General features: G+C 34.0%; 1 protein-coding gene across 9 annotated transcripts in view; it reads left to right on the forward strand.

The window, feature by feature from the left end:
* Window positions 1–11,126, forward strand: part of LOC129898542 (MADS-box protein AGL42-like) — a 34,203-nt gene extending 23,077 nt beyond the window's left edge. For 8 of the 9 annotated variants that reach the window (XM_055973115.1, XM_055973117.1, XM_055973118.1 and 5 more), the window contains exons 4-8: window positions 9,889–9,950; window positions 10,043–10,142; window positions 10,388–10,429; window positions 10,516–10,557; window positions 10,779–11,126. In XM_055973115.1, the coding sequence (XP_055829090.1) occupies window positions 9,889–9,950; window positions 10,043–10,142; window positions 10,388–10,429; window positions 10,516–10,557; window positions 10,779–10,922 (390 nt within the window). In that variant the 3' untranslated portion in view covers window positions 10,923–11,126. Of the gene's footprint in view, window positions 1–9,888; window positions 9,951–10,042; window positions 10,143–10,387; window positions 10,430–10,515; window positions 10,558–10,671 lie in introns of all 9 variants that reach the window. The other variant, XM_055973124.1, reaches the window with a different exon arrangement.
* Window positions 11,127–11,387: the final 261 nt, after the last annotated feature.

An 11,387-nucleotide genomic window follows, 5' to 3' on the forward strand; every position in this document is an offset into this window, starting at 1 on the left:
GCATGGCCCATCTCACTCCGATTTTGGGCCTTAAATTAAAATATGTCCATGCATCAGATGTTCAACCCTGGGCGCGAGGTCGGGTGCTGAAGGATGAAATAGTCTCACATCAATGGTTAATGAGATGGGTGATATCTTTATAAGGCTTAAGCAATCCTCCTCTATTTATGCAAGCTTTTAAGGTGTGAGTTAGGTCTAAAATATAATTTTACATGGTATCAGAACTTGGTTCAGTGTGATCCGAAGTTGATAAACTTCTTTTGTTCTAATTAATTTCTTCATCATTCTTCTTATCTAATTCAAAATAGATGTTTAAGTGTAATAATACTCAACTCATTTATAGTCAAAATACTCATTTTCAAAATAATAATTAAGAGATCTCTCAAACTTAACTCATGCTCAAACTCTTTCTCATTTAAAGATGAAAATATATCATACTTTAAGCTCAACCAATACATAAAATATTTAATGCAAAAACTTAGTTAGGGTTCATGTGAATGTAGACATGAACGTAAATCTCGAGAAATTAACTCATGAAAATATATTTAGATAGATACAAGAACTCAATAGAATTTACATAAATAACTCAAGAATTCATTTTATCGAAATTGAAACTCAAAACTTAAGTTTACTTGACTGTATGAAGATGTAGGGCACGAGGATGAACTTAGTCCAACGTTATAATAGTTTTACATACCTGATTTTGAAACTATTGGACTAAAAACTTTGGTGGAGACTTGATTTCCCTTGAGCCTAAGGAAGAACACTAGCTTTCTTGGAGGAAATCTTTGATCTTGGAATCTGAGTGCTTGATCTTGAGAAAAGAAACTCTTTTATGGACTTTTTAGAGTGGAAGAACTTGGAAAAACCTTGGATGGAAGGCTTCTCTTGATTCTTGAATTTTGACATGAAAGATTTAGAGTTTTTGATGGAAAAGAGGAACCTAGGTGAGTTTTGAGAGAATATCTTGATATCTGGATGTTTAGATTGATGATTATGAGAGCAAAACTAGTTAGTTGAATTATATACTCCTTTAAAACACCCAAAATGACTTAAATAGGGTTAGAAAGCTTTGGAAAGGACCAAAATAACTCTAGAAGAAGTGCAAGAAGTTTATGGAAAAAAATGCAGCAGGCTTTCACGGATGCCTTCACCGTCTATCAAAACTTCTACCAGTCGTATAACCTGTCCGCAAGAATTTGACTATTTGTTAGGGCTTTACTAAAATGGACATAATTTTTTACTCCGAACTCTAAATAAAAAAAACTTGATAGTGTTAGAAAGAGAACTCAAAGACCTTTAGTTTGATAGGTCATGGGCCATCTAATTCTTTATATTCTAGAAGATATAATCATTTGAATTTGACCTAAGTAAAATCTTATATCGAAACTCAATCGATAAAGAAGCTTTCAACTCAACTTTGTGGTAGAGGATTTTGTGACCTTAAAACATCTCCAAATCTATTCCCACACTAAAGAGTTGATCTTAAAACCTATATATAATTCAGAATTACCCGATATGACCATATATGCATATGAAGAATGACTCAGGTCTTAGCTTAAATTTTTTTTTGGGTGTTACAATATCTTCCCCTTGGAATCATTCGTGCTCAAATTATGATCAAGCTAGGAAATTGTACAAGGCATGAATATAATGCAGAAATTGAAACACTTAAACACATGAATAGACACTGAATCTGAAATGAGAGAAGGGCTATAATCTCAAACGCTTTCTTCAAAATTTCTCATAGCTTTCTAGGAAAAGAATTACGGCATGATTCGCCTGAGCCTTTTGATTATGAAGTACTGATAAGGTCTGAGTATGTATGTCAATTGACATAGGTGCATGAAGCATGAACGATTATAATTTGGATAAGAGTTATACTCTGTCTAGAGCTATTTGACATGAAACATGGATACCTCAGGCATGGAATAAAAATAGTGCTAATATGCATTAAGCGATACAACTGATAGCTTTTGAGCTTGGCAACTCTTCTCAACTACGCTCTTATTTGTGAATACTATACTTTAATAGTTGAAACTAATAGCTCCCACTATGGTCTAAGTCTAACTGCATGCTCTCACGGAGTTCAAGCCTAACTCAGTCATAAGGTGCTACCAATAAAATGACCATACTAATCTAACCCACGGGATTCATGTTCTATACCTTTGTAGAGACTTTTATTTAGAGGATGCTACTTCTCTTACCACTCTAATATAGTTACCTAAAACTCTTAACAAGAAGTCACCAATAATCTAATGCCATCATTCATAAAGACAAACACAATATTCGAGCTTTTTATTCTAATCATTTTATGGCTTCTTTGTAGTCACTACCACCCAAGAATTTTCATGTCTTTCTTAGCATCTTTACACCCACAATTTCATTAACTTTTATTAAGAGGTACACCAAATACTCTTACTTATCTATTACACATAACAACACCTCATCTCTCTCCTACTCCATATTTATAACCTTAAATGGAATAAGCACACCATAATTATCATAATAAGAAACACTCACTCCCTCTCATCTGCAATAGCTTAACTATTATCAACAACATCGTTATCAAGACTGGAAAAAAAAAATCACTGAAAGGGCTTAGAGCAAAAAATATAAGAACGATTCATTCAAGAAATCTGATCCGAGAACATACATGACGTAACATGATTTGTATAATATAGGGTTGAAAATTTTTAGATTCATGAAATAAGATCAGAATCGTTAACTGAAGTTACCACCTCTCATTCTAGGAGCAGAGCATAGACGTGAATATGTCTGAAGTGTATAGCAAAGGTTATGGACATAATGCTGATATACGAGATGGTGATAGGGTGTTATAATGATTGAATTTTGAGAAATGTGCTAGAGTAGGAATGGACTGATATATCTCCAAAACTCTTTCTGAATACATCACTATCTGATTCTCATAACTTGACTTGGTTTCTCATCTTATCATCTCTCCCTTAGGCCTAAAGCCGACACTCTAAGGTTATGGACCTATTCCACATTCACTAAACTAGTTTATATTTATTTTACTCTAATACTCGGGAAATGCTAATTTCATGGAAACTGAACTTTCCATATGCAAGTACTAAGATTCCTTCTAAGGCTTCTTTTACAAATGTTTCTCTTAACTTCATTCTGTTTCTATAGAAGTCTTTCTATAATCATTACCCGCACTGTCTTATAAAGCCGCTTTTCTAACACTTAATAGTTTAACTTCTCCTTCTTAGCCCTCTAACATTTATATATTAGGTTCACATGTACCTAATTGAAGGAAACTTGAACTATAACGAGAGACTCATCCTCATTTATTTATAACCCCTTCGGCCTAATTATGGATACTACAAATACTTACTTCAACCTTCTCCACATTAGCAACTGAAGGATACTAAATAGTCACACATAGTAAATCATAAACTTAAAGCCTCATATAACTATATACTATCTCGGATACACATCTTAAGCCTTCTCTTACCTAATGGCTAGCCACAATTCACTGTTTTCATCTAAGGGTCACATACACCTCATTTGTAATATCACACTTTTTGCAAGTTAATATTTTAATCTCTAGCATACTCTATATCAAGTCTTCTAGAGCAAATTTCAAAAATAACACCATCACTTTCATAATGCTATCTTGTGTTCACAATGCTAATCTAAAATTCAGACTTAGTGACTAGTACTAAATGGGTACATCAACACACTTCTTGCATACGTTACTAACTTATGAATACTAGATAAGATTGAGAAACATTAGACTACTAAGACCCCATGACAAAAAGTCAATCTTTATCTCATAGTCTGTCTAATTATAGTCTATCATCATACTCCCTTTCACCACCTAAGTACTATCTACCTATTCACTATACCCTATCATAAACTCCTTTCTAGGTCAAGTATACTCTAACTCAACCTAATCAATAATTCTTACTCTCCTTTCTATCATCCACACAAACTCATTACTCCTTAGAAAATACATAGCGGAATACTACCTCACTAACGAATTACTAGGTTCATGACTACAACTACATACTATACTCAATAACCATCCCTGCTCTTTAGGTTGACATACTTCCTAATGTATACTTCTAATTTTTGGCACTTCTACTATTACTGGCTCCTAACATTGCATATCACTCTAACCCTCGGGTCTCAATGCTACCCTAGCATCCTAAAATATACTTCCCTCCTCAAAGATTACATCTGGGGCAAGGTTTAAAAAATAGAGTCTGGAGCACATCTTTCTTTGCTCAAACGAACGATTCATATGAATAAGGATGCATACTTTTGAATAGATAGACTTAAGAACACTAATGAGCTCCTCTTAGGCCTTTATGCAGTCTCTTTACACTAATGGACTCCTCTTAGGCCCTTGTGCAGTCTCTGAGAGTAACTTATTAATAAGGATATGAGCTTTACTGTTCCAACAACCTTGACCATGAGGAGTAGTTGAATGAATTTGTGCAACGAACGAATCTGAAAAAGTTTTTTAAGGGATAACTCTATTGCACGATTTAGAAATTGAAAGAAGGAAAACTTTTCTTAAATGTCCATAGTCACTCTTTTATAGAAATGGGGCCCTCACAACAATAAATAAAATCCTACTGACAGGACTTTATAGACTCCCTAGGACACTTGACACTCTGGGCTCTAATACCAAGGTTGTCACACTCCGAGCCTACACCTTAAACATTGGCGACACTCAAAAACCATTGCTAGTCTCAAGTGAACCCTTGGCCTGACTGACTACTGAACTGAAGACTAAACATACATGCAGAAGTTTTAAAAAGTAAACCTTTAAAACATTTAAGTAAATCTCATGCAAACGTCTGAATAAATCTGAATATATATAATAATAATAATAATTAAAAAAATAAAATCTGAATGATAATGATAATGAATGCTTAAAACTTCTGAATACAAAAAAACTGAACTAACTCACTAACTTTCACTATCTATGAAGCCTCTATAAAACTGAGATAGATGTCGAGACTAAATTCACGGCTACCTAAGTAAAATTTAAATAAACTGAACTAACTAATTTGGAGCCCTCCAAAAGCAAGGAGGTCTCACCAACTACTAATGGAAAAAGATCCTATTGAAGTTTCTACGATCGTGAGTACCTAAATCTAAATCATAAAATGATGCAGTGCCAAATGACATCAGTACATGGAATGCACAGTATGTAAAATAGCTGAAAAGAAACTTACTTAAGAATACTCAAGTCAACTAAATGGAGTGAATACTCAATAAACTCAACTCAACAAAGCATGTAATATATGAAATAGATAATGCTTTACAAAAATATAGATAATGAAATGCAACTCAGTATATAAAAGTATAATATTTTACTCTTACAGAGTTTCTCTAACCAACAACCATCACAATGAGCTTCGTGATGATACAACGTTTTGCCCACATTGCAAGAGCCATCCTATACCTTGCCAAGGCATAGGACAATAACTACTCTATGGATCCATCTAAAAATTCCTCTTTTGGGACTGTGAGGAGGCCTGAATGAACAGTACGATCCTATTTACGCTGGTGGTGTAGGTTATGGGGTTGGATCTCTAAACTCGTACCCAAATCGGTGTTCGATACTACTCTCAAAAATATCTTTACTTTGCTCATATCTTAAGTGAGTGTATTTACTCAAGTAACTCATTTAGTCTCTTTTGGACTTAGCTCAAAACTCAACTTTTCTCAACTCATCTCTTCTCTTTAAGATAGATATAATCTCAACTCAATAATGCAATTAAAAACATTATTTAACTACTCAACTCAATTTCAAAATAGATGTTTAACTGTAATAATACTCCACTCATTTATACTCAAAATATTCATGCTCAAAATAATAGTTAAGAAACTTTTCAAACTTAACTTAACTCATGTTCAAACTTTCTCATTTAAAGAAGAAAATATATCATACTTTATGCTCAACCAATGCATAAAATATTTAATGCAAAACCAATTAGGTTTCATGTGAATGTAGACATGAATGTAAATCTCAAGAATTTAACTCATGAAAATCATGAAAGTATATATAGATAGATACAAGAATGCAATAGAATTTACATAGATAACTCAAGAATTTATTTTATCGAAATTGAAACTCAAAACTTAAGTTTACTTGACTGTATGAAGATGTAGGACACGAGGATGAACTTAGTCCAACGTTATGATAGTCTTACATACCTGATTATGAAACTATTGGACTGAAAACTTTGGTGGAGACTTGAATTCCCTTGAGCTTAAGGAAGAACACTAGCTTTCTTGGAGAAAATCTTTGATCTTGGAATCTTGGCGCTTGATCTTGAGAAAAGAAACTATTTTATGGAGTTTTTAGAGTGGAAGAACTTGGAAAAACCTTGGAGGGAAGACTTCTTTTGATTCTTGAATTCTTTGACTTGAAAGATTTAGTGTTTTTGATGCAGAAGAGGAACCTAGGTGAGTTTTGAGAGACTTTATTGAGTCTTGGATGTTTAGATTGATGATTATGAGAGCCAAACTAATTAGTTGAATGATATACTCCTTTAAAATACCCCAAAATGACTTAGAATAGGATTAAAAAGCTTTGGAAAGGACTAAATAACCTTAGAAGACATGCAAGAAGTTTTTGGAAAAAAAAACGCAGCAAGCTTTCGCGGATGGCTTCACCGTCCGTCTAAACTTCTACTAGTCATATAACCTGTCCATAAGAATTTGACTGTCTAATAGGGCTTTACTAAAACATACATAATTTTTTACTCTGAACTTCAAATGAGGCAAACTCAGTGGCATTGGAAAGAGAACTCAAAAACGTTTAATTTGATAGGCATGGATCACCTAATTTTTTTATATTCTAGAAGATATAGTTATTTCAAAGTTGACACAAGTAAAATCTTATATCGAAACTCAATTGGTAAGGGAACTTTCAACTCAATTTTTTGTTAGAGGATTCCCGTGGCCTTAAAACGTCTTCAAATATATTCCCACACTAAAGAGTTGACCTTAACACCTATACACAATTAAGAATTACCCGGTATGACCCTATAGCCATATGAAAAATGACTCGGGTATTAACTAAAAATAATTCAGGGTATTACAATAATGCTTTTCTTAATAATGATCTTTTTGAAGAGGTTTACATGTCCTCGCCACAAGGTTTTAGTATCCATGGAGTCTAAAGTCCGTAGGCTACTTAAACCTCAATATGGATTGGAACAGACATCTAGGCAATGAAACTTAAAGTTGACATAAGAAAATGACATGTGGATAGTTAGTTTTAGACTAAGTTTTCTACTTATAGAAGATATTTTTCAATCTAAGGAATTCAATACAGAAAATATTTCTTCTCACTCTCTTCCTTTCTTTGGTCACAAATCTTTCTCAGGCTTGAACATGTTCATCAATGGTGACCTAAGTACTGATTTTATCAGTATGGTTTGCCAAATAAAGCAAACTACCTGGTCTCCATTACTATTTCTCAGTTCACTTTTATTTGTCCACTGTATTCAAAATGCATTTTTACTTTTACTTTATGGAAAGGAATGAGAAAATTTTGTGTATTTCATCATTGAACAGTACATGTATACATACAAGTATGTAAAGCGTAAAGAATGGAAGGAAAATCCTAAACCCTATACAATCGTAGACTAGAGGTCTTTTGAATACGGACAAATAAAAAAGTGCACAAATGGAAAGTGCACAATTTCAGGATCGCAATCCTGGAAACTTATGAATAAAAAAAGAAGAAAAATTCTGAGCTAACCTATGATGATTTGGTACGGTTGTAATAGTCTTATCCTTTTGCTTAGTATTTCTTCCTGAAGAATACTTTAACTCTCCTTGAAGCTGGTACAACTTGTAAATCCTGTAGACTCTTCGTGATCTATAGGATCATAATATCACATTTTTTCTTGGAGAAAATAGGCATTACATTTCTCTTGTGTATGTATTTAGCTATGGGCTTTTATTAATATACATATTAGGAGTCATGCCTAACCCCCACCAAAAAAGTGGTTACTTGAGCTGGTGTGGAATAAAATCTTGAATTTTGGGTGTTCTTATTAAGAGTTCTATTATTATTTATGTTCTGGATACTAATTATACAAATCAGTGTCTGTTTTTATAAGCAGAAAAACAGTTAAATAGAAACGTAGTAAAAGAGAATTATTCCAAGCCTACAAGCTATTTGTGTGTCCTTAAGGAATTATAACTCCTACATTGTTGCCAAGGTTTGGATTATATCCTCCCAAGATAAAACAAAAAAATATTTATGTAATAGTGACAATGCAAATTACAGGATTCCAATGAATACAACAAATGAAGCCAATCACACCACACGACACTTTATTTTTAAAAATTGATGGAGAATTAATGATGGAATCCTATAATTTGCATTGTCACTATTACATAAATGGAGATCTGACATGAGTAATTTGGACAATTTCCACCCCATTCGTTAGTTTTTGAGGTTGGGTTATTTCCAAGATTCATTTTTTTACATAATATCATAGTCAAGTCCATTCAAATTCATTGTTTATAAAGTTCAACTCCCATTTTATAATATTATTCACGCTCTAAATGCCCAGTCTTGGGCGTGAGAGAGTGGGGGTGAGGTGGTGGCTGTGGTGTTGGAATTCGAAGTGGGATGGGAACATGAATTTCTTATATGATCTTAGACAATCCTCTCCTCATGAACTAACTTTATGGTTGAGTTAAACTCAAATATCATATATTTACTTGGTATCATAATTAGTCCATTCCTATTTTGACTCTCGGTTGTCCACGCTTTGATTGGGTTTGGACATGAAGGGGTGTTAGAATGAATTAAAGTCTAATATTGGTTAGAAAATGGATTGATAGTTTATTTACACGGACTTTGACAATCCTTCCTTCATGTGTTTGCTTTTGAGATTGAATTAGGTCCACATTTTTTTACATGGTACTAGAGTACTTAGACCTATCTGAATTCTTGGTTCACCGATGTTGTGCCCTCATATTATATTGTCCACGCTCTAGTTAACGAGGTGTGGGTGTGGAATGAGTTTTAAGAGTCCCACATCGGATATAGAATGGATAATTGATCTCGTTATATGAATTTGGACAATGATCTTCACTCTATAGCTAGTTTTTTGGGATTGAGTAAGTCAAAGATCCATTTCTTTACAGACTTATTTTACATTGTATCAAAGCTAGACTGATTTGCTATAGGTCATGAACAATTGCGGGTGGTGGAAATATCTTCAATCCATGAATATGCACACACCTGACCGGATAATGGATAACCCGGACTATCCAAATCTAGACGTGAGAGGGGGTGATAAATAGAATGAATGTCACATTGGTGAATGACAAGAACTCTAGGATCCTTATAAGGCTTGGACAATTATCACCTATGAGCTAGTTTTTGAAGTTAAGTTAGACTCAATATTCATTTCTTTACACAATATTAGAATTAGGTCCATCCTAATTCATTGTTTTTGATGGTGGGTTCTCCGTCTTATATTGTCCATGTTCTAGATGTCTAATCCTAGGTGTGAAGAGGGAGGAAAGGGGTTGTTGGAGTCCCGCATCATTTATGGGATGAGAACATGGATTCCTTATATAATTTTGGACAATCCTCCTCTCATGAGCCCGCCTTTATAGTAGAGTTACGCCCAAGTTTCTCATCTTTTACTGTTCTTGGCAAATTATGATGATTTAGCTGGAATTACCCTACAAGATATTAACCCATAGTGGTGATCTAGGCTTTTGTCTGAATATACTGATTTACAGTTCGTGGAGTCATTTGTTAACATCTAGGATAATGTCATGAAATTTACGGTTTATATTCCTCATTTGTTGCAATCTCATCATCCGTAGTTGGTTTTGTTCCATAATTTGTTTAATGATTTGCAGCATTTGAGGGAAGAAACAGCAAACATTGCAAAGAGGATAGAGATCCTTGAGATTTCCAAACGGTATTGTAGTCAGTTTTAGCAGTTAGTTTTCCAGTTTCAATGTAGTCTCGTTTTAAAGAAATTTCTTGGCGTATTGAATTTCAAACGCTTAGGAAGCTTTTGGGGCAAGGTATAGGGTCATGTTCAATGAATGAACTTCAAGAGATAAACAACCAGCTGGATAGAAGCTTAAAGAAAATCAGGGCGAGAAAGGTATTACTCTCATCGTCTCAGTTTATGTGATGTAGTTTTACTTAACACGGAGTTTAAGAAAAAAAGAATTTTGAAACTTGTGGGGTAAAATAATTCATAGATATTTGTGTGACTACTGTATATATACTAAAAAGGAAACTGAGTCATATAAATTGAGAAGATAGTAATTAATATGTAATTGACCTTAACATGTTTACATGATTTGGCTGCATTGGTTAACCAATTCTTATGTTGGTCATTTCTAGTTTCAATTATTCAAGGACGAAATACGACGGCTAAAAGACAGGGTATGATGATATAACTTCAATGCAATTTTAAAAGTACTTTGCTAATTTAATTTAAAAGTACACACTTTTGTTTTCCTCTTGTGCAGGAGAGACTATTGCTTGAAGAAAATGCAAGGTTATCTGAAAAGGTGAACTCTCCCATAAATCAATATTTCCACATTCGATCCCTAGCTAGTATCCACATATTGAAATGTTGCTGGAACTTCTTAGCAGCTCAGTTGGTTAGTTACCTGAACTTTCAGGTTGTTGGCGAGGGTTAGATTCTCCACATTTTCATCCCCTCCCCTATAAACTCTTCAACTACGTACATGTGTTTGTTGACAATTCTTATAAACCATGATATTGCTAGTGTGGACTAAGGCCAAGGCCAAGGCCAGCAGCATTTGAACTACCGGTTGACCTAACACGACCAGCCCAACAGAAAGAAAAGGAGAAGTGTTCAGAGGTGGAGACTGATTTGAATATTGGCCTTCCTGACATTGGTTGGTCGTAGTAATTCTGGAAATTAAATATGGAAGATATTGAACCTCTTCAAGTTAGCTATGCTTGAGCTTTTTCTTGTTAGCTCAGAAGGGCATAAAAATTCAACAAATAAGATATGCCGATACATCTCAGCTTCTAGGTATTATTTCTGTGAACAACAGTTGTAAAGAAGCCTAATTTATTGCATAATAATAAATTTTCCTCTCTCCCTCCACTTCAATTTATTAGTTGGAAACTGAAAAATATATATAGTGATGAATGGCTACTATGAGTTCATATAGTTCAGTTGATTGTCTCAGAGGGGTTATGAATATGTGGTAGCGCGCATTACAGGAAGGGTTTAATTTGGTTTCCATTCCAAGTGTAAGGCCTTGAAGATAAATCATATTTGGTTTGTTGTTCATGGAACATATATAGCTTAGAAGGCTGACGATATCTGTGTTAAATGGATTAATCAAGTGTATATAAAAGATGA

This window comes from Solanum dulcamara, chromosome 8, assembly GCF_947179165.1.
Source record: "Solanum dulcamara chromosome 8, daSolDulc1.2, whole genome shotgun sequence".
Taxonomy (NCBI): domain Eukaryota; kingdom Viridiplantae; phylum Streptophyta; class Magnoliopsida; order Solanales; family Solanaceae; genus Solanum; species Solanum dulcamara.